General features: G+C 53.3%; 7 protein-coding genes across 7 annotated transcripts; 3 read left to right on the top strand and 4 right to left on the bottom strand.

Annotated features, from left to right (window-relative positions):
• Positions 1 to 917: 917 nt before the first annotated feature.
• On the bottom strand, positions 918 to 2,716 carry CABS01_09195 (uncharacterized protein; the record flags this gene model as incomplete). The annotated part of the gene is made up of 3 exons (XM_060542552.1): positions 918 to 1,472; positions 1,533 to 2,525; positions 2,582 to 2,716. The coding sequence occupies 3 exons, from the start codon at positions 2,714 to 2,716 to the stop codon at positions 918 to 920; spliced, it is 1,683 nt and encodes a 560-aa protein (XP_060400279.1).
• Positions 2,717 to 2,888: 172 nt separating this feature from the next.
• On the bottom strand, positions 2,889 to 3,624 carry CABS01_09196 (uncharacterized protein; the record flags this gene model as incomplete). Its single annotated transcript, XM_060542553.1, has 2 exons — positions 2,889 to 3,271; positions 3,312 to 3,624. The coding sequence occupies 2 exons, from the start codon at positions 3,622 to 3,624 to the stop codon at positions 2,889 to 2,891; spliced, it is 696 nt and encodes a 231-aa protein (XP_060400280.1).
• Positions 3,625 to 3,910: 286 nt separating this feature from the next.
• Positions 3,911 to 4,048, bottom strand: CABS01_09197 (uncharacterized protein; the record flags this gene model as incomplete). The annotated part of the gene is made up of 1 exon (XM_060542554.1): positions 3,911 to 4,048. One exon carries the CDS (start codon positions 4,046 to 4,048, stop codon positions 3,911 to 3,913), a length of 138 nt encoding a protein of 45 aa, XP_060400281.1.
• A 4,586-nt stretch (positions 4,049 to 8,634) lies between these two features.
• CABS01_09198 (uncharacterized protein) lies at positions 8,635 to 9,573 on the top strand (the record flags this gene model as incomplete). The annotated part of the gene is made up of 3 exons (XM_060542555.1): positions 8,635 to 8,756; positions 9,028 to 9,052; positions 9,235 to 9,573. Coding segments are annotated over 3 exons (486 nt in total), but the record flags the coding sequence as incomplete, so codon positions are not given.
• Positions 9,574 to 14,600: 5,027 nt separating this feature from the next.
• On the bottom strand, positions 14,601 to 17,425 carry CABS01_09199 (uncharacterized protein; the record flags this gene model as incomplete). Its single annotated transcript, XM_060542556.1, has 3 exons — positions 14,601 to 14,899; positions 15,005 to 16,676; positions 16,745 to 17,425. Coding segments are annotated over 3 exons (2,652 nt in total), but the record flags the coding sequence as incomplete, so codon positions are not given.
• Positions 17,426 to 18,207: 782 nt separating this feature from the next.
• On the top strand, positions 18,208 to 18,512 carry CABS01_09200 (uncharacterized protein; the record flags this gene model as incomplete). The annotated part of the gene is made up of 2 exons (XM_060542557.1): positions 18,208 to 18,361; positions 18,427 to 18,512. The coding sequence occupies 2 exons, from the start codon at positions 18,208 to 18,210 to the stop codon at positions 18,510 to 18,512; spliced, it is 240 nt and encodes a 79-aa protein (XP_060400284.1).
• A 1,178-nt stretch (positions 18,513 to 19,690) lies between these two features.
• CABS01_09201 (aldehyde dehydrogenase) lies at positions 19,691 to 21,197 on the top strand (the record flags this gene model as incomplete). The annotated part of the gene is made up of 2 exons (XM_060542558.1): positions 19,691 to 20,166; positions 20,219 to 21,197. 2 exons carry the CDS (start codon positions 19,691 to 19,693, stop codon positions 21,195 to 21,197), a joined length of 1,455 nt encoding a protein of 484 aa, XP_060400285.1.
• Between the last annotated feature and the right edge of the window lie 1,174 nt (positions 21,198 to 22,371).

The raw sequence follows: 22,371 nt of genomic DNA on the forward strand, positions 1-22,371 counted from the left end.
CCCCGGCGGGACCCTCCCTCCAGCCCGACATGAAGCATGAACATGGGTTTGATGTGACGAACAAGGCGTGCTAACTCGTCTCTCAACGTCGTCGTAATTGCTGTTCGACAGTGGTGTAGCAGTAGAAGAGGAGAACAAGTCGCTTTATTTCTCTTGGCGTATCCTGATGACGATGGCATGAATGGGCCAAAGTACGGGTAGATGAGCTGTCTTCCCCCAGTCCATGGTCATGAGACGACTCCGAGCGTAGTCTCGTTACATTGGGCGCGTCGGCGAGTGCGAATGCTGCCTTGGTCCCGAGAACTCGGAAATCCTGCCTGGAGATAGATGAGTTGCGAGTTTTGGCCCATCCCACAGTGTCATGACAGGCAGGCGGATTGGACGGCGTCGTCGGGTAATAGCATCGGTAGGTATCAAGGCAGCCTATTCGTAATGGCTGAGGACATCGACATGGAAGATTCGCGACGATGGCGAAGGAAGCTCGCGACTGATGTAGTTGGCCTTGTGTGCACAGGGGTTCAATGTAAGGTGATATTTGATGAGTGTATGTTTTTAAGTAATTGTTGCAAATGGCATACATGAATATAGACAGTGAAATTTAAAGGTACGCGAGATAATGATATGCGGAACGCAGAAGAGCCCTTGCCGCCTGTCGTCCCCCTTTCCCTCCCAGGATGAGAAACCATACGAAATGAGTGGTATCTTTTCAGCCAAAACAAGAAATCCAAGACCAAAACAAAAGGAAACAGAATGCAAAATGACAAGGAACAATCTATACGTCGTCACAGCCGCTTGGGCTTGGGGATAGCATGCTAGGGCCAACCTCGTAGGAGGCTACCGTCGGAAGAAGTGAAGGTCACCATCACAGGTGGTGTTGATGTGTGCGTCGTAGATTTTGTCTGAACCTCGACGATTCTTCAGGCCAACTTGGGCTTGGGTGCCATGCGTGCTCTGACGGCCCTAGGCTTTGCTGGTGCTCTTTTCTTGGCAGGCTGCTTGCCCTTGGACTTGCTGGACGAGGATGCCGTCTCTTCCTCGGGGCTCTCCTCCTCCATCTTGATCTCTACTTGGCGGCCGCGTGGGCGAGCTCTGGCCACCGTCTTGAATATGGGTTCTTCGTCGACACCGTCTTCGGGATCCTCGCCGCGGTACTCATATATTTCATCGAGTATCTGTTGTCGCTGCTCTGGGTTCTGCTGTAAGTCGACTGTGTCGTCAAGCAGGACAGCGCTGCTCGTGGCGAGGTTTCTCAGGCGGGTTTTCTGCTTCTTTGTTCTCCGCGACTTCCCCGGCTGAGTAGTAGGCTCGGCTGTGTAGCCAGAATCTACCATGCCACGCTCGACTGCCAGGTACTCAACGTCGCTTGCGCCCCATGCAGTTGTTTGTCCGCCGCCGAGCTCCTTAAACTTGCGATGGACCATCTTGAAATAGTAAGCATCGACGTGATCGAACGCCATTTTGAGTTTATGTCTCTGGTATTTTGTTAGTTATATTGCTCACAAAAATATCCCAACACCATGAAGATGACTTACATCTCTGAGTGACCACTCCAGAAAGTTGGATCTTCCTCTGGTCACCTGCATTTGCAAACGTGCAGCAGAGCTTGTCATCCCGAACCTCTCTCTGTGCTCACCCGCAATGACTTCCCACATTCCGGTGCCCTTGTTACCTGAGAGAATCATGTCCCTTTGACGATGGAAGAGGAAGGCGACGTCTTCAGGGCATTCCGGCTTGACGACGAATTCATCAGGGAGCGAGTCAATATGCGCCATCTCGTCATCGGCGGTCGGCTCTTCAGATGATTCTGCCTCGGACTGTTCCCCTCGACCTCTAACGCGAGGAGATCTTTGGCACCGGCCCGCTGCTTGTTGGTTGTTTTGACGGGCTCGGGTAGGTCCTCGAACGACCTCGGGGCGTTGTATCTGTGTGCTTGGAAGGGCGTATCCCATGTAACGTCTTCTGGTGGCTTCAGACTTGAAGGATGTGATATCGGAGTCCTCTACCCAAGTGTGAGTCGGCGGCTGGGCATAGTACTGTGCCTGGGCTTGCGAAGGATGCGGAATTTGTCCCATGGACAGCTCGCCCATGATGGGCTGCGGCTGCATCATTTGCTGCTGAGGTTGAGACATGTAGTAGCCGTGGGGTGGCATCTGAGGGGACATGGAGCCCTGGTCCGATTGAGGTTGCGCGGAAACTGTGTAGTTACCAAAGTAGTAGTCTTCAGGAGGTTCGCGTTCGTGCTCAGGCTCTGCTTGGATGTAGTTCATCTCGAAATGACTCTCGGTTGTGGGAGGGTTCATGGCCATCGGAGAGCCAACCTGGCTCTGAGGAGCACTCATGGCAACAGTGTTATGCCAAGTCATCCTGGAGGACCCGGAAGGACTGGACTGGGGCTGCATAGGAGCCATCGCTGATGGGTACTGGGGAAGAGTTGTTGTTTGTTGCATGCAGGGCGAGCCGCCACCAGATACTGGAGTCAACATGTGGGATTCACCGAGTTGCGGCTGATGGTTGAAAGTTGTGACCTTGTATCTGTCAGACAAGCCTGAGGAGCCACTCAAGGATATATATGTCGACTTACAGCAAATGGAGGGCTTCTGAGGTCTGGGTAGATTGTGGTAGGAGGCTGTGCCACTGAGGTGCGCCTGCTGGGCATGGGGTCTGATATTCCGTCTGAATGCATAGTGGTTTGTTCGACGTAGTTCTGGCTCGTCATGATCGAGTGGATGACCAGGAGGAGTTGTGGACAATCGAGGTAGGTGTGGAATGTGAAAGTGAAAGTATTGAGGTTGTAGAGGACGGTGTGTAAGTGGCAATGGGGATATTCCAAAGAGTTGGATGTGGGCAAGAGCTTTGATAGTTTATGGTTGTGTGAAGCTTGTCTTGTCTTATAGGAGGATAAGAAGGGGGGAGATGGACAGTAATAAAGAATTCAAAGAGTCACTGAAGTCTGCCTCTCCGTAATTGGACTTGTCAAGTGGGATGGATGAGAAGAGAGCCTCGCGAGGACGAGATGGCCGCGGCCTATTAATGACGAGCAAAGTGGACAGCGATGGTGCCGATCCAAAGGTTTGTATTTTTTCGCAAGGGGAGCCTGCCAGTCGAGACGATTTGAACGAGTGCCACTCTCCAGGATAGAAAGCAGCGGGGACCATCGCCAGGGTTCGAGAAAAGGGACAGGGGGAAGGATAGTGTACACGAGGTACATGAGGCCGTTGTAGTCTGGAAGGTAAGGTAGGTGTAGGTAGGGCCGGCACACAGACCAAGAGAGCAGGAGACGAGGATGAGCAGGAGGAGGGGTTAGGCAGGACAGGCAGGACAAGCACAGTACAGCAGACAGAAGAGACGGCGACAACGATAGAGGCAGAACCAGAGACAGAGACAGACTTGCATGCGGGGGCATGGGTGTGGGTGGTTCCTCGCAGACGATAGCCGCCCGGGGCTGGTATGTACGGGTACGCAGTAGTGCAACTCTGTAGATGCGGGTCGATTCAGTCGGCCGAGCAGCTTTGGGGTCTTGTCTTGGGGCTTGGGGGGGGGGGGGGGGCGTGTGTCTGGAAAGACCAGATAGAGCGAGGGAAAGAGAGAAAAAAGGGCATGGGGCGTGTGTATCCACAACTCCATGGATGGGGGTAAAAGAGAAAGAGCAGGGGATAGAGCGAAAGATTCTGAGAGGCTACCATTGCCAGCAAGAACCACACCTCACACATACCTACATACACGATAGAGTAGTAGCAGAGCAGCAGCAGCAGTCCCAATGACATGACAGTCACACTCGCAGATGCAGCCCAGTCCAGCCCAGTAGGCTGTATCCGTAGCGATGTTACAGCCCACCGGAGCAGGACGTCTACCAGTCTCCCAGAAACTCGTCCAATGTACTCCGTACGCAGTAGAGTGTGTTTGCTCTGTCTCACCTCTGTCTCTTTCCGTGCGGCCGCCTTACAGCGCCTAAATGGGTGACAGGTGTGGGACGGGTGGGGAAGAGAACGTCTGATAGAGCAAGGCTCAGCATAGTAGAGCTTGATAGTGAGTCCGAGCCTCTGAGCATACATACCTACCCAGTCTTGCACTTCTCGATGATTTGAAGGTACCAATGAGAGTGGCGAAGGGTATAAGTCGGCCGCAGTACAGAGCGAAGAGGACAACCGCTTGTTTCTATGGCCTGGCTCGTCCGACATTGATACGTCTTTGTTTTCTGGAGCCTGTGTGCTTCGACATCCAGGCCTACCAGCATCTTCCTCTCACTCAGCTGCCTGGACTTCGTAAAGTAGAAGGAGCAAAGTTATTGGGCTGATTTTTACCTACGTGAATGGCGCGGACAGGTAGGTAGATGGGGTCTAGAATATATTAAACGTCCATTGGCGATGGAGACGCTCGATATGTGATGCTCCTCGTTCGCGGGCGAAGAATCCCAAAGGAGGGAGGGGGGGGATGAGCGTTGACCTGCGCCAGATGTGCTGCCTTCTCTGATGGATCTTAGATCGTACGGGTGCACGGTACACAGCTTTTCTCTCTCTCTCTTTTCCTCTCTCTCTCTCTCTCTCCCTCTCTCTCTCTCTCTCTCTCTCTCTCTCTCTCTCTCTCTCTCTCTCTCTCTAGCTGTAAGGCAGAGCATGTCAGGGATTAGGATCGGCAATGGGGTCTAATTCAGCGTGACAGAAAAAAAACCCCTCGATTCCGCTGCTCTGATTCCCTTGAGCCATGATGAATGTACTCGGATGGGGGCGGAAAGCATTGTCTACCTAGGCCATGATCCTTGATGGCATTGTGTACTGGTAGTCAGTATCCGAGATGACAGACTTGGGCAACAAGGCGGCATCAAGGAAGTAGTGTAGCACGGAAGCTGTAGCAGAAGAAACGACACGGGCACAGGCTAACTCCTGCTGGGGTTGTGGGATAACTCGGCTCTTTCTTCCCCCATACACAGTACGAGGACCAGTTACTTGGGACAACCCCGCCAGCCGGAGGTTACAGTGGATGGTAGGGCTCTCGCTGTACTTTGGAAAGTGCAGAACCGAGATGGACTTACCGGAGTTGAGTTGTCGAAAAGCAATGTTATCAAGTCTAAATGCTGGAAGGGTATTGTGTTTGGTGTGGGAGAAATACAGACTTGGATTGAAGTGTGGGTGACTGTAGTAGAACGGGTGACATTGTGACGTCTGGGAGCTATCAATCTGCGTCCGAGTTGCACATTACGCACGTAGTTACGCACGTAAAGGACCCAGATATGCCAAGATTGACGTGGACCATTACAACGGGGTTGCCCCGGGACGGGACTGATACGGGTTTGCTCCCGTGGTGGATTAGTTGATAGACGAGAAAAGAGGAATCAAATCGATCTTGACGCTATATTAGTGGGTGAACTCCCTGCTCTTAGTGCATCTCGATCCGATTGGAGAGAGATGCGGACAGAGTATAGCATTGAGGAAGTCTTGGAAATGTTAGCCATTTCCCGGCGATGGCAGGCATGGCAATGCGAGTGCCAGTCGGTAAGGTGTAGTGATATGTGTCAAAGAGAGGCGATGGCGTATTATGTAGAGTTCAATTATTTAACAAGTGTGGAGGTTGAAAATGTCGGAGCATAATTCCGGGGCTCAGGTAATGCAATGACCATCCGCTTACGGTAGCTGGAATGACCCGGTAATCAAACTCGCGAAAAAGGGCACAGTAAAATAATCAACGAAGAAAAATAAGGAAGTCGTGAGGATGTGCTACACTCGATGTCGGGAGCTGTCCCTGGTCGGCGTTTCGGGTCCGGGTCGACTTCAAAACGGGGGTTGGTGAAGAGAGAAAGAGGAAGAGAGGGAAGGCAAAGGATGTGTGAGTGAGGTGAGCATGGACTCTGTCTGTACTTCGGGGGTCGAGCCAAAGAGACTCAACAGAGGACAACGGCCGAGTCCACGGGTGTCATTGCATGAACCGTGTGATTGGCTCCATGAGCGGCCGCAACGGGGTCGGCAACCTGGGAAAGCCGGGGGTAGGAAAAGGCAAGTGGGGACGTTCATCTTGCGGTACGTATCGTGCGTGTGCCTGCCTCATTCTCATTCTAATTCTCATTCTGCTTCTTATTCCCATTCTCGTCTAGGTCCTGAGTGAGTCTTTCCTTCCGTCCCGACTCCCTGCGGCCTTTCTGCCTTCTTGACTTCCTGCTGTGCGGCGTGCCTGCCTTCCATTCGACACATGCGACGTACCGCACCTATACGTACCCAAGTAAGTAGGTACCTGCCTACCTACCACCTTACCCGTCTGTCTGCGTGCGTCAACTGTACCGTCCTTGAGCCGGGTCCGCTCCTTCACCTTCTCCAGTCCAGGCAGGTCCAGTTTCCTGGAGTTCAGCATTCAGATAACTGACTCTTCCTAACCGGCGCATTGTTGCCTTGATTTTAATCATCACACGGTCAATGAGCCTAAGAGCTGACATGTGTCTTTACCACCAAATCCTTTTCCACTTGTGAAAACCTTGACTCAGTGATAGGTCAGAAACTTAGAATCTCTTCCGGCGACACTTCCCAAGGTACATTACACTGTGGCTCTCCTCTCTCTCATGTCTGTCACATTTGCCTACTTGCTATCAGTTTCGTGGGCGGGACCCTTACGATAGCTAAGGGTACCGTTGCCGAAATCTGCATTGCCCTAAGGTCTGGTCACCTCAGGCCCGCCCTACGCCAAGAGTCGCGGAACAGAACGGCCAGTGCCCAGCTGCCCCCAGCACCACCAGGTGGGAATCTTCGAGAGACAGGGGTGGCGGGGGGTATCCCTAAGATAGACCTCTGATGTTTGGGCGTGTGGGTTTTGAGGCTGCAATTCCTCGGACAAAGCGGGGGCTCAGTTTTCGTAGGCCTCGCTTGTCGACCTTTACTCCCCGTCGCTGGGTGTGACCGGGACACGTCCCGTCAACTTAGAGTCTTGGACATTGCTTGAGTGGGCACCGAACTGGACCGCACTGGAGTGGGCTGGAGTCACTGGAAGAACCTGGGCCCTTCAGGATGGAATTGCTTAAACTGTTATCCGAGAACTAGGTACTCGTCGTTGAAATTGCCTTCTTTCTGGACTACCTTGCTCTTCTCTTCCCAGCGTCCAGAGAGACATGCTCATGTCAGGCCATGGCTCGTTAGAAAAAAGAAAAGAGTCAGGGGGGCTTCCCTTGCCCGTGCAGAACTTGTTGCAGCATCGGTAAACACGCGCTAGTGGAACAAAGCTTTCACATTGCCTCGACTCTCGCCTCCCACCATGGCATTGAGTCTCCATGTTATTCCCATTCCTTGGCCACGGCGATTATTATGCGATCAAGCCACTGTCGATCAAGGCAAGCATACATGCTTCGTACAATGCCAGGCCATGCACCCTGGTATACGCACCTATCCAAGCTAGCATAGTGAAGGCAGTGATGGCATACGGAGTACTCTGCTTTGAACTGGGCAGTCCCCACAAGCTTGATGGACACGGGACCAGCAACTTCACAATAAAGGCGACAGAGGATTGGACACACGAGCGGGAAGAGGCGGGAACCGTTCGATCTGGAGGGTCCATAGGCATAAGCTGCCGCCCGCCACGATCTGAGATCCATTTCGTGCCACGAGAGGGTTGCCGCATAATCTGGCTGACCGGCACAGACACTGGTTTCTTTTGTGAATACTCGGAGTATCCCGCCCGTACCTTCGTACAGTTCATGTCTTACTATGGGGATGGAAGCCGAATTGAGGGGGGTCCCGATCACAGACTCGACTCTGAACTTCTGAAGAACCGGTTGATGCCATGCCTGCCCCCACACAGCCGGCGTTCATGCCCTCCCCCCTGCCTGGCTTGAAGCTCGTTCGAAAAAAGGGTGAGTTGCCACAAGGCAAGGGAAGAATGGGCTGATATTGACTACGGTGCATGCAACTTTGAGACCCTCGACCATGCCTTTTGATTGAGCAGGAAAGAACAATAGCCACGTATGGCCGCCGGTGCGAAACAAGAGGAGAGGAACGCGACTTTGCTGCAGAGAGGGAGGGGGAAAACGGACGCTGAGCCAATACGCTCAGTTCTCATCTCTTTGGTCGTCAGGGATATCCTTACACAGTACTAGCGCGGACCCGACAGACTGGTTCGCGCTACTTTAGCGTCAGAACTAGATAGAGCCCACCCTCATTAGAGGCTATCATTGGCTCGCCTCGGAGGCATTTCGTCAGGGCTACCGGGATAAGTCTGAAGCCTGAGGCCACAATTATACTACCCATCACACCCCTCCCCCCATATCTCCCCCTCTCACTTTGGGTACGTACTCCATACCTACCGTCGATTCCCTTCTTGTTCACCCTACCCCTACCGTGCCTTCTCCACTTCCACGAGCACACCTCACTGGTCAGAAGCCGATCCCATTCTTCGGACTTAGCGCGCGTCTGTTCTTTCGAATTGAAGCTTAAGCACATCCAACCACTCATGGTGTCGCTAGTGACTCCCAGATAAACCATTTTCACTTCCAACAAGCGGCCAGACTTCATCCCCAACAGCGCAAGGTCGACAGAACGCAACTTTTGTCAACTTTTTAACCGCGATATCACACACCCACCCACATTCTTCCAGACTTCACACGCCGCTGCCTCGTAGCTACCTGCTATCACACGCATTCTTCCACACCACCTGCGCCTTGCTGCAGAAACGTGCCCCAACTTTGTTGCTCCTGGCCGCTCCCTTCCTCGATCCCATGGTTCCAGATGCGGGTACTGTACCGGAAGCCATGACGCATCCTTGATGAGCCAAGTCAAGCTGAACCTGTACGTTCTGCCTCGAGGAGAGACGATTGAGGCCGTCTGCCTTCGCGTGCCGGCCCTTCCTCACGTTCCTCAGACCGATGGTACCTTGCAGATCGCCGTTCTATGGATAGATGCCGAAACAGAAGGCTGAGGTGCAGTCTGATCCTTTGGCCTTTCTAAGCCCCCCAGCCCGTGCCACGTTGAGGTTCGAGGAGACCGCTGTGCCGCCTTAGCCTCTCAGTCCCACTCTCTTCGACATGTCGTTACCATGATATCTCCCATTCGGTTGTAGGAACGACCGCTTGATGAGTCCCGAGGTGCGACATCAGAAGCAGGCGACATGGCTGCAAGCCCGAGGTCAACTCTCCCTGCTCATGGTCGCTTCTCGGGTCGTCGACTTTTCCAAAGGAAAACCTTACCGGCCGCAAACAGCCTAATGAGGAACTGGCCGTATCCCCATTCCCTGGAATTTTACGCTCTTAGCGCCCAGGTCGCATAGTTCGTCGCCCCCATTGGTCGTCACTGCCTCATCACGCCGTTGGTCGCGTCTGTAACTGTCCCTGACGCGGTTGTGGTCGTCCATATTCACAACCTAGGTCCAAATCAAGCCAACACTGCCTCTTCTTCGCCTGAATTTCTGGTTTGCGTTGCATTGCGCATTGTCATGCACTTTGAGCGCTTCCGGTCTCTCGGGTCGCGAAGGCAGCTGGTCTCCGGCAAGCGTCCTACTGGATATGCCAGGAAACAGGTATCCACCGCAAAGCATCGTCTGCTAGGGTTTTGGTACTGCAAATTGTCTCGGTCCGTCTTCAAGCAAGTCAACACATTCTGGCGGTAAAACAGTATCAAACCAGCCGAGAGTAAACGAATTTCCTTTGGTTGGATGGGGTGACAAACTGTCTGGACGTGGCAACCTCCATCTTCATGCCAAGCCATGCTATGGATTCGAGAACCCTGACCAGAGGTGTCCGTCCGAGGCACCGAAGTACGCTCAGACTGACAGCGATCTTGCCGCTCGCCATGTGAGCTTTCCGTCCGAGATTTCTAGTGGGCAGTGGTTCGATGACGCTTGCCATCGCTGCACCGTGCAGCCCCGAGACTCCACCATCCATTGCAATCAACGAAGTCTAACACCCCCCCTGGACGAGGATTTGCTGGTCATTCCTAGGGCACCGTGAGAAAAGCCCGAGGGTACAAGGAGATACACCAGGAGATTTCTTCCACTCTTTCAAGGTCTCTCCCGGCCACATGCGGAATAGGGTACGCTCCACGCTGGGTTTTTGGGCGTCCATTCGGCTTCCAGGGCATGAGCTCTTTGTGGCTAGAAGCGTGTATCATGGAAATCCGTACTTGATCCTAGACCTTGGGCAGCTTCATTCTCACTGAAGAACTGCTCAATGAAGGCAATCACAGTTACTCATTCTGGAAAAAGGCGCAGCGATGGTAACTGACAACTGGGTAGCCGGACGGCCTCGCCCCCCCCCCCCCCGTCGGACGCTGATCTGAAATCCCCATAGGCAAGCCCTGCTACACCCACGCGAGGTTTCCATACACACAAATACTTCCTGGGGGGCGGCGCCTTGTATTTGTGGTGTCTGCCTGCTCGTCAACCATTGGAGAAACGAGGCAAACCACCTATCTTCAGTGATGGTGGTCCTCTTTACACGGTAACCTGCTGTTACCATCTTCCCCGGCTCCCGCGAATCAAGGACGGCACAACCGGTCCGCGGCGTGACGAGATTCTGCAGTTGTCATGGATTGACATTCTCCGGGACTTCGCCGTTCAGGAGAGGGGGTGGACATACTGGAAGCCGCGGTGGTTCTGTGGAAGAGCTGCCAGGAGTGGTCAAGTGTGGACAAAGGTGGGCGTTAGGCCCTCCGCCGGTTGCGCCCGTAAGAACATCTTTCTCCATGTCGCATCTGGAACAGCGGCAAAACGGTCCCCGAGGAAAGAAAGGAATCCCTTCTGCCCCCCTTTCCAGGGTCAAGCTTTGTGGTTGCGTGGGAATGTCGAACCAGACAATGGTCTGAAAGATTCGCAAAAGGCGCAGCCGCCACCACCACTACACGACCTCATCCATCTGCAGGATGGGCATACGAAGAGGGGGAGAATACCATCTCGAAACCTTCGGCAATTAATTTCAGCCCCCAATGCTGCTCATCGCTGTCCGGTATCATGTCTCTACCCGAGCCGTTGACTGCGAGGCTACAACCAACGGCCGTAACGATTGCTCCGGTCGTTTCAAAAGCCGCTGCTGGTGTGCGCGCTCTCGCTACGCCTCTGTGGGGATAATCAGCACTCTAATCTGTACAAGAAACTCGAGTGTACATTACCGGGGAAGCTCTCTCTCTCTCATCCGATCTCGAGTTGTGGGCAGGGCGGTGTTGAGTCAATTTCCAGTCTGGCCCACTCCCAGCACTGAACTGGTCATCACTACGGATACTACCCCTCGTTGAACGAATATGGTTACGTCGGCACAGTTTGGTGACGGATTTTGAGCGATGTTGTTCTTGGTAGAGAATAACGCCTCGCAAGGCATTCTCTTTCGATTTGGCCTTCTACCTTATAGCTCATTGATCACGTTGTTTTGACTGGTCGTCAATCCACGAGGCCACAACAGAGGCCCGAAAAGGCGGCCAAGTGCCTGCAAAGCCCCCTCCTTGCTGCCCCGGCGACTCCGGGTATCGGCGAAGGAGAACTCGCTGCCAAGAAGAAAATTTTCATGGGCAATCCAAAAGTGTACAGTTTTCGCGGTCAACTTCAGAAGCTATCGCGAGGGCGTATTAGGGTGCCCGAGTGGTCATCGCCAGCAGCCCCTCCAGCACACACGTGTTGAGGCCTTTGAGGTCTCTCTCTGCACCCCAATATTTCGGCCGCAGTATTGGAGCTGATGTCGGGGTGCAGAATCCTTTGCTACTTTTTGCAATCCTCCTCTTCCGCAACTACAGCATTCCCGGAGCTGCAGCTGCGCCGCTTCAGCGGTCAAACGGGCACTCTCTTCAGCTTGTCTGCAGGAACAAGGCATTCGAAACGTCATTTCAACCTCCCGTCAAACTTGTTTCTATTTCGTATTCTGTCTATTCTGTCCTATTCCTATCTTGTGGTAAAAAAGCGTTCCAAGTGGCGGAGCGTCGAGCCCCACGGGTGAGGCTGTGAAGCCCGCGTGGGAGAGAAACACCATTTGCCAACAACACCAACACCCAAACAGCCCCCAACGACTTCCGACCACGCCCAAAGCAGAAGACAGAACAATCCTTTCGTGCTCCGACCAACGATAGACGACGGAAGCGCACCATGAACCCGTCATCTTCTCCTTTCGTATCCACAAGCATCAAACAAGCGCAGAACTTCCCATCAATACGTTACACACACTCGAAGCCATCGTTTCCGCATCCACTCGACAGCCCCCTTCCCCCCTTCTTCCTCCACGCGGTCGAGAATAGTAGCCAGACAAGACACAGCCCGCCATCATCTAAGGTTAATCCCGGCCGCCACTCCCGTTGCCACGGGCGGCGCAGAACCACGAGAGAGACAGAGACGTCTACGGAGCGTTTACCGCAGGCTGTTGGTAAAGCCCATCATGACTGGTTCTTTGTTCGCCAGGCTAGGATACCATCACCCTCGAGGAACGTGCAATGATTCGTCCCCTTTCCATGATGACTCGTTTGCCTGATATCGTGCCTCATATCGATCCCCTCGCCAGAACGAAACGGACTCAGTCACAGGGCGCAGGGCCGAGCGAACGAAAATTGAGAACACGGCGAATCAGAGCAGCTAGACCAACATCCCTCACGCCTTCGCCCTGGTTCGATTCTCTCGTCACCTCTTGGCCCCCCTTATTCCATGAGTAGAAAGTTGACAAAGTAGACGAAAGGTGTGTGTCTAGACCGGTGAAACCTGTCCATTCTTGCCTTCCTATTCGACGGGGAGTGAAAAGAAGACATCTTTAGTCCCTGCTATGATGGAGATACCGGATGAACGCCCTCGCTCTCGTCCAAGCGAACCATGGCCCCCCTCCCCTTCCCCTTTACCCCATGATCCCATCATCTCGCCGCCCCTCTCGCCAGCCCTACCATTTTCTTTCCAAACGATGAAACAAGCGACGATGGTGATGTTTCCAACGCCCTCGAGAAAGAAAGATACTTGTCAAGCTTGTACCGATACAAGATGCAAGGCCCAGAACCCCTCCTTGACTCTTTGACCGCTCGATGATACCCCCCTTCCAGTACAACAGGCAGGGCGGAGACTGTCACAATCGTCAGATACTTGCTTGTCCTTTCCTTCTCCCCACCGCCGCGCCATTACAGCCACGTTGCGGCCGTCGAACAAAACATGAATGTAGAGGGAAACCTGGCTAGTGTGCCTGTACCATTGACCATACATCATCAGCCTGGCCTGTTGGGCCGTCACATAAGCGACCCGCGGCTCTCTAGCGAATAGGAGCTACCTCCGAGCTACTTTGAAAAAGACTTCAATCTCCCTTGGTCAATGGAGCCCTTTACGAGGCAGAGGAGAAGAAGGGGCCTAGAGGGGAAGAAGAGTCCTCGGACTTTCTCTCGATACCCGCTCCAATGCGACTCTCATTGCTCCATGTGATGATTACAATCGAATGCTCTCAGGTCTAGGAACCTATCATTCACGCGAACGTGCCCATCGTCATCGCCGTCGTGACCATCGTTCGTCTACTTCGTAATCGTAAGGCGGAACTGAGGGACATCATCACCCCCAAACTGCGTTCCTGACAGAGGGGAATGAATGGGGCCGTTGACGTTGAGCTGTTCGCCTGCTGACGCCCGCTGATGCCTGTTACGCTTGACAGCACTTGGGGCTGGTTGATTCCCATGTGAAGGTCCAATTAGGAAGGGCATGATCATGTGTTCCTACGCATTGTCTACAGTCTCGGTGTCAGTGAGGTCATGATTATACGTAGTTCGAAGTAGACTCAGAGGGGGCATCGTCTGAATACTGACTCACCGCTGGACACATGTCAGACACCTCACTCATACATCCCCATTGTTTGACGACACATCCAAGGATTGGAGGGGGTTGTCATCGTATGCGTGGGGTGTTTTCAGTCTTCTCAGACACAGGCATCGACAGGTGTTACGGCAGAGAATTGCTTGAATTAATCTTGTTTATTTCGGAATTTCAAACAAAGCTACAGCTAATCACAGCGTTCTTTTGCGCAAGTGTGTGCCCATGGAAAAGAAACCTACACCTTCACCCGCTATTGCCAATGCTTTGATGATCCCAGAAAGGAGAAAAGAAACCAGACACTAGAGCCTCCGAGGAAAGAAATGAAAACGTACAAAACGACCGCCGAAGCCGAAGCCGCAACCCGATGTCGCCTGATCATGTCGTGGAGCTCATTGTCGAATATACGCGTAATTATACCGTCATCAACAGACTGTGCTAGGAAACCCGAGATGTAAAGAAAATAAAAAATGAGGCAAATAAGTGTAGTGTACCAACGAGGATCGCTTGTTGGTCGAGAGCTTCCATTCTGGGATACCAATGGCAAAAGCAGGTGTATAACGTAATAGAAAGAGTTCCGTCTTTCGCTGGTCCAAATATATCCGGTTGCAATGCAGTCGCAAAGCAGTAATGCTGCGCATCTCGGAGCATGGAAGGATCGCTGAGAGCTGCAAACCTAGTCACTCATCCCCGGACCCCAACGGAGGGGCCTAACAAACGTCTGCCGAAGGGGCATTCACTCACTCCTTTCTGGCAAGCTGTGATCGAGCTGTCCGCTGCTTATCTGCAGATCTTGAAACTCGCCCCAACGTATATGCTCTGCCTTCATTCGCACTCCTGTGGGGATGTTATAACGCAGTGGCTCTCCCATATTGTATCTCTGTCGACTTCTATGCACCCTCAAGTGGTTGCACAAAATTATAGTTGAAGTCCAAGAGGCCGTCTAGCATCCAATGCTGTGGGTCAAAGAAATCGTAATTGGTCTCGCCGTAGCTCATGCCGCTCAGCATGCTGTTGCTAGGTGGTTGACTTCCGATCCCGCCAGAGTTGCCAGGAGTAAGGGCTCGATTGGCAGCGAGCAGGCTGTTCGCTTGCAGTCCTTGGGTTGCCGGCATGAGAGTGCTGTCCAAATGGGTCGATGACGCTGAGGACTCGTTCGCTGAGTCTGGATTAGTAGGTTGTTTCATGGCTATTTCGAGTGGCACGTAGGTCAGTCATCACAGTCACACCGAAGAGAGACGTGGATGCAATGGCTCGAGCACTGGGTGGGGAGGGGATAGAGCTTTATAATTACCATCAATTGAACCTCTTCCTTGGGCTTGGTATTCTTCCCTCCATCGCCAGACAGAGTCGAATACAAGACTCATGCTATGGCGGCAGCGCACCTTGAGCTGTAAGGTGTCGTCAATGAGAAGTGGTGAATCGTCATTGTCGTAGGAAGCCGTGCTGTTGTTATCGAGCCGAGCTCCGTTCCACATTTGCACCATTAGCTCTGCTAGACGCCACTGCAGGTCGTTGTTTACGACGCTCGTAGCACGAATGGCATTGATGGTCTGGTGGAAAAGATTGCGGCCACGATCGAAATCAATCGTTTTGGCGAAGAACGACCGCATGAGCTTGAGTAGGGCAAAACCCGCCGCGATCAACATCTGCTGGATGTAATTCGTCGCATAAAGCAGAATTGTTCCTGGGGAATTCTGTCCGGGTGATGTGACCTTGTCGACCTCAAGAATGTTATCCAAGAAGCTTGTGGTAGCCCTCCAAAGACCCATCAGATCATCGATGTAGCCAGGTGTGGTACTCGAGTCAAAGAAGCCAGCTAGACGCAAATGGAGTGCTGCGGCTCGCATATGTAAGTTGACGATTGGCCCCAGATGCTGCGAAAGGACTGACGCCTGAAGTTCGTTAAAGTCCTTTCTGTAGACTCTCATCAACATGGCTCGATGTTCGTCACCGGCAACCCCGCGAGGATCACTAGCATTGCTGTACATTTCCTTGGACACTTTGTCGCAGAATCTTTCGACTTGAAGTCTAGCCTCCAATTCCGGCGTCAATCGGAAGGGACCATCTTCGCCTCGTCGAACAGCCAAAGTCCAGTCGTACAGGGTCGATGCCGGCTGGCCGTAGCCAGTACCAATGGTCTGAGCCACAATATTGCAGACAGCCCATGTTGACACACGGTCATGCAGCTGCTCTTTGTTGAGGTCGACCGATACTCTGGAAAAGTCTTGACTGTGGTTTGGTCTATGTAGGCCAATGCCCGTCGCAACCTTCATCATAACACCACAAAGAATGTGCGTAGGATCGGCACTTGTCGTGCTTGTTGGTAGAGGCCAAGTGCATAGCAGACACAGAGCTTTGACGACAAAGTAGCTGCTGGGAACATCTCCAATGGTTGACCACAGCAATCTGGTCAGAGGTCCAGATATCGAGGTCAACAACGTAGTATCTGCGCTATACCGGCGAGCAGCAACCGAAATGATGGACCAAAACAAAAGGGCGTGTTGTTGGAAGTACTGATCAGGCGTCTGTTGCGGGTTGAGGAAAGGCAAGAAAGGGTGGTAGTATGCGAAGAATTGGCTGAAGAGCTGATTGACTGACTCCTCGGTCAGGCGTACATTCTCCAGCTCGTGAGTGTAGCGTGGTAGGCTGTACGACCCTCCTCTTTTGAGGTGCAACAGCGAGGATACAGCCTCGTCGGAGCCCATTAGGGAAGGGTTTCTAGTGTGTGTGTACACGCTTGTCGCAACCGGGGATTGAAGGTCCTGTTCGTCCTCGTCGACAGTGTAACCCTGATTTTGGGCGCGTGCAATGTTGCGTCGCAACCTGTCGATTTCCTTCTCCATCTCGGCGTGCTTCGACCGCTTGCCTATGCGCTTGAAGTTGGACTCAATCTTACAGGAAAGCTTGAGGCGGTTACACCGTGAACAGCTCTGGAAAGGGTCTTGAACAACATCGCATCGCAACTATTCCAGAGGAAGCATGGTTAGTGGGGGTGACTCATGTCATGATTCTGGCCGGGAGGTTGACTCACTTTCTGTTGTCGACACTCATTACATGCGCGCTTGACGCCGGGCTGGCGCTTTTTGGAATCAGGCTCGCCATTGTCATCGTCGTGACCGGCATTGCTGCCCGGACTGCTATCGAGGGCCATGCTGCTGTGCTTCCTCTTGGGAGGCCCATTGGGCGCATGACGGACGCTCATGGGACTTGTGGGCGAGACGGGCGTCGCCCCGCCGGCAGAGACGACGTCCATGCAGGGCACGGGGGACGGATAGTCGCGGTGAGACAAGACAAGACACGGCACAGGCGGGCGCGGGTGACCCCTCCCGGGCCGGGCGTGGCGTGAGGTGCGAACGGAGCTCGCAGGAAGAACTCGGCAATCGGAGATGTCCTGGACGGTGAGCGAGACTCGCTGGGGCGGCGGTCCGGTGTCGCGAGGTGCGTGTTGGAATTGTTGATGTGAGGTGGGAGCTGGCGCGGCCGAATGCGGAGGGCGGGGAAGAAGGTTGATTTTTGACCTGAGGAGCGAGGCAAGATTTGCAGTGGGAAGGTGGAAGGGGACCTCGTTGCGCCTGCCCAGCCGTTGGACTTTTGGAGGGGGACCAACGGGGGTGAATGGCTGGGAGGTGTCATCCCATTGGCTGGCTCGATCTGCAGTTTCCCCGCCCTTCACCTTCTGTGCTTCTGCAGCGGGCGGGGTGGGTGACAGAGTCTGTGAGAGTACTGAGCAATTCTGCCAGTTTACACATGACAACTTCCCAACCGGGAAAGGCGCATCGGGAACTCGGACCCGACTTGTACCGGTTCTTGTTTGTTCTTGCTCTTCCAATCTGCCCAGACCGTGCCCGGGCTGCTGTCAGAATAGTGCACAGACAGGCGGGATACTTCCCGGCACCCCAACTTCCAAGCCTCCGACCCAGGAGATAGCAATCTGAATTGACAGAGATAGCCAGAGTCGATATTCACGATAGCTGCTGGTCCGATATCGTCCTCTTTCTCTGCCTTTATCCACCCTCACTCGCCCTGCATCTGGGTACCTGTTCCCACGCTGTCCACTGCATGAATAGAGTAGCCAAGAGGAAGTCTCCATTGATGACAAGACAGAAAACCCAAAAGTGGAAATTCTAGGTGAAAATTGGGTCACCAAGCAGGTGAGCACCAGCCTAAGTGGCTGCTCTGAGGTCAAAAGGCGTGGGACTGTGACTAATCATATATGGTGGCCATGGGATGGGTAGGTGCAGTGTGCAGTTGCTGCTGCACACACGTTTGGCCCTTCCTCCCTGCCGTGGCCGTGGCAGAACTCAAGATTAACCTGCCGAAGAATCTTAAAAGCTCATGATCAGACGAACACTCGTACCTGAGCAATTACGTGGAGAGACCGACTCGCGGATTTCCAGAAAATAAAAGTTGCTTTCCTTCTCAGTCGTCAATCCCTTTCGTAAGTGCTCATCTTCAATATCGCCCATATCGCGTCACCACCTACAAGTTGTAGCAATGCCCGAATCCGAAGCCAAGAAAGCGGCCAAACCGCCTCTGAAAGTCGAACTTGCACTACCCGCCGTATACCAGGGACACGGCTCGTACACTGAAAGCTCGAAAGGGGTCCGGGACGTCCAAATTGTGATGCCGGGATCACGGCCTAAGCAAGGTGAGCGAGGCTTTGTTTCTCGATGCCCATCGAGGCAACCAGATCGCAACTGATCATTCTTGCAGTCGACGTTCTCCAAGTAGACTCAACGGCTACATCGCAACCCTTCATTGATCCGGCTGTCTTTCAAAAATGGAGCGACAGGTCTTGATATCTACGTCGCCTCAAGTAGTACTATAGAAACTCAACCCCGATCTTATCGTATGCACTTTCGGGATTGCGACTGTCCATCACTGTCATGGCAGAGATGCTTCATCCCGGATCCGAGCGCTAGGTGGCTGTTCCGGAACCTTTTTAGGCCCGGTAACAAAGCATGTGCCTCTGCCCGCCGCCATCTGTCAAACTCGAGGCGCTCTAGCAAATAAAGTTGGGGAAATATGGGCACGCGTGCGCTCCGGTAACTGTGGCCGGCATCTCAAAACCCCAGAATTCCTCCCCGCGGCTCAATCTCGACCACTCTGGGATCCGATCCGCTGTCTGGTCTTAGGACCGTTCGGCTTGAGACCTGCTTGGCCATGATCCACTCTTCAAGGAAGACTGATGAACGTCGGGATTCACGTGGGGCCAAGTCCTCGGATTTGGAGTTGCAACAGTCCCACGTCCGGTCAGATCGGTATTATCACACAGAGGTTCCGTCACAACTTTCATCCCAAATTTGGAATTCATCCAGCGACGGATAATTAGGATTGGATTTACTGCATCGCCGTCACTGTTTTGAGCACGAAAGGATTCGCGACTGCACACAGGACGCTAAAGTCTCACATCTGAACAAAGTCCCAACTTCCAAAGTCCCAATTCTCAAGCACTTCCCGCGAACACCGTCAGCACAATGCGGGCTATCGGCCGGGGATGCTGCTTGACTGGGCGAGAAGTGTAGTATCCACCCTCCGGGTCCCTGCCCGGAACCGACCCACCATGCCCACTCCAGCTGGGGTGAAACGGGGGACATAAGCCAGCTTTATACGCAGATTTCAAAGCAATTGGTAGAATTGGTTTCGAAGGATCGAGGGTGAGCATTTCCCTAGTCAGGTCGTCTCAGAGTTTCTCCCCGCGTCCACTTTCCGCGTGCGGGGTTCCGGGCACTAGAGAGCGTGGCGTTGACCATCGGCATGTCGAAAAGGGCATGGGTTTGGAATTAACAAAGTGTTCCACGTAGGTCGGGTGGCTACCTTTCACAACAGTATAAGAATCCAATGCTCAGCTGAGTTTGGTTCAAATTTGCCTGCCCTTGAACCTACCTGCGTTCTCCCATTGCCTCCACCTACCTTACCTCAGTTCCGATACCCCTTATCAAGAATCTCGGCTCGATTCTCATACTCTTTTCAAGCCATGTCGACGCAAACAAACGGTGACACCCCAGCTGGGGACTACACTGTTCCCTTCTTCCTGGATGGAGAAAAGGTCATCGCAAAAAAGACCTTTGACGTTGTATCACCCGCTACCGGAAAGGTCATTCACAAGTGTGGCAGCGCAACTGAGGAAGATGCCTTGGCCGCAGTTGATTCCGCAGCCAAAGCCTTCAAAAGCTGGAAGAAGACTACGCTCGGCCAACGTCAGGAGATCTTCCTCAAGGCTGCTGCTATCATGGAGTCTCGGAAAGAGGAACTGGCCCGCGTCATGTCTGAAGAGACGGGTGCTGCTGCAGGCTGGTCAGAGTTCATCTTGGGTCTAGGCATCGGCTGCCTCAAAGACGTCGGCGGACGCCTCCTCACCATCCAGGGCTCTCTCCCAACAACCAATGACCCGAACGTGAGCGCAATGGTCCTCAAGGAACCCTACGGGGTCGTCCTCGCTATTGCCCCTTGGTCAGTATATCAGCTATACTTGTAAGGGATTAAACAGCTAACACCCAATCAGGAACGCCCCGTACATCTTGGGAGCAAGGTCAATAGCATTCCCCATCGCCGCTGGCAACACTGCCATTCTCAAGGCCTCAGAATTCTCCCCTCGAACCCTGGTTGAGATGGTCTCTTGCTTCCACGAAGCCGGCTTGCCCAAGGGTGTTTTGAACGTCATTGTTCACGAGCCGGCCAACGCTGCTGCAATTACATCATCGCTCATCGCCCACCCTGAGGTCAAGAAGATCAACTTCACCGGCAGCACAGGCGTCGGCCGCATCATCGCAAAGCTGGCAGGTGAGAACCTGAAGCCAGTACTGTTGGAGCTGGGAGGCAAGGCCCCGGCCATCGTATGGGATGACGCCAACCTCGAGCTGGCCGCAGATCAGTGCGCAGTTGGCTCTTTCCTTCACGGAGGGCAAATCTGCATGAGCACTGAGCGCATCATTGTCCACAAGAAGATTAGCGAGCAGTTCCAGTCGAAGCTGTCGGCCTCGATCGAGAAGATCTTCCCGTCGCAATCCGATGCGCCTGTGCTCATCAACGCGGTGGCTGTTGAGAAGAACAAGAAGCTTGTCAAGGATGCCGTCAGCAAGGGCGCTGGCCTCGTTGCCGGCGACGTTGACGCTGAGCAGACGTCAAAGACAAGACTGCGGCCCATCGTCATCAAGAACGTCACAACCGACATGGACATCTACAAGACGGAGTCTTTCGGCCCTTCCGTAGCGCTCTTTGAGGTAGAGACCGAGGAGGAGGCGATCAAGCTCGCCAACGACACAGAGTACGGCCTGACATCTGCCGTCTTCACAGAGGATCTGCGGACAGGTCTCCGCTTCGCAAAGGAAATTGAGTCGGGCGCCGTCCACATCAACAACATGACGGTCCACGACGAGCCTGGCCTGCCCCACGGCGGAGTCAAGTCGAGCGGGTTTGGCAGGTTCGGCTCCTCTGGTCTGGACGAGTGGGTGAGGACCAAGACGATTACCTTCCGGAACTGAAGTTTGGTGGTGTGCTTTTCATAGCGTCTAGATACCTTGACCCTGTCTGAATGGAAAGAAGGGGCTTATTTCACGGCTCTATCAGGTTCCGATGCAAATGCTGTGTATCCATCAATGACTTATTGGTTTCCCTCGCATCTTGCGGCACGATTGTATGACAACACTGTTACGAATAGAACCCACGTATCTCATAGACCAGACGCTACTCCGTAATTCTCACTATCCCAAAAATCGATGAGGTGTCAATAGAGTGGTGTTGATCGTTATCAGCCAATGACGATCATGGGGAAGCAGTGCCACGTGAGTGCATAGTTCGACTTTGGCTACCTCGTTGCGTTACACGATCGGCGCACTCATATTTTGCCCCTCCACCCCTCCAGAATATTGGGCAGTTCAATTCCGCGGTCGATCATAGGTGGGAAGCCACGTCGGCAACGACAAGAGCCGCGACAACACACACGGGAACTTTCGCTTGGCGCAGGTAGGTCAACATGGACATAGCTTTCAATGCCCCAATTGACTTTCAGCCACTGGCGGAAACTGAATTCTAGCATGCTGCATAAAGACGGGCGGCATATTGCTGACAGCAACACTTCAACCATTGGTCTGCCATCGCCAGTACGCCTCCTCCCCGCAATTGCAATTCTGGAGTCAGAGTTCGAGGGGAATTGCTTGCGGCTTCGTTGCCGTGGGTTCAGAAACGGAGATTTTGTCCTGCCGAAAAGTTCGCGACATGTCACAATGAATACGACAACTGCGCACCTTGATTCTTAACTCCCCGGGTGAGGTGTGTGCCCCTGAATAAATGTGGTCAGATGGAGTAGGACCCTATATCCCCTAACTCCCCTGATACCCATGTGATATTCAGGGAAAGCGCACGTTTCCAACGCAAGAAGTGAAGCTGGGCATGTGGGCCGAGTCTCTTCTCGTGGGCTTTGTGTTGAGATGCGCCGGCAGTCTGATACCCAAGTGTGTAAATGGGAGCAATGAAGACATACCTAATAGAAAGGTCAAAAGCGATAAGACGATTGGGCTGAACAGCAGTCGTCCGTGTGGACCCTGTCAAGCTCCCGGTAGAATTGACGCTAAACCCATTTGGTAGACAAGCTCTCGGGATCCTTGCATCACAAATTCGAGTCGCATCTCGAGAATCTTCAAGGCCGACTGACATTCC

The sequence above is a fragment of the Colletotrichum abscissum genome, assembly GCF_030869225.1.
Source record: "Colletotrichum abscissum strain IMI 504890 chromosome Unknown Scaffold_22.1, whole genome shotgun sequence".
NCBI classification, from domain to species: Eukaryota; Fungi; Ascomycota; class Sordariomycetes; order Glomerellales; family Glomerellaceae; genus Colletotrichum; species Colletotrichum abscissum.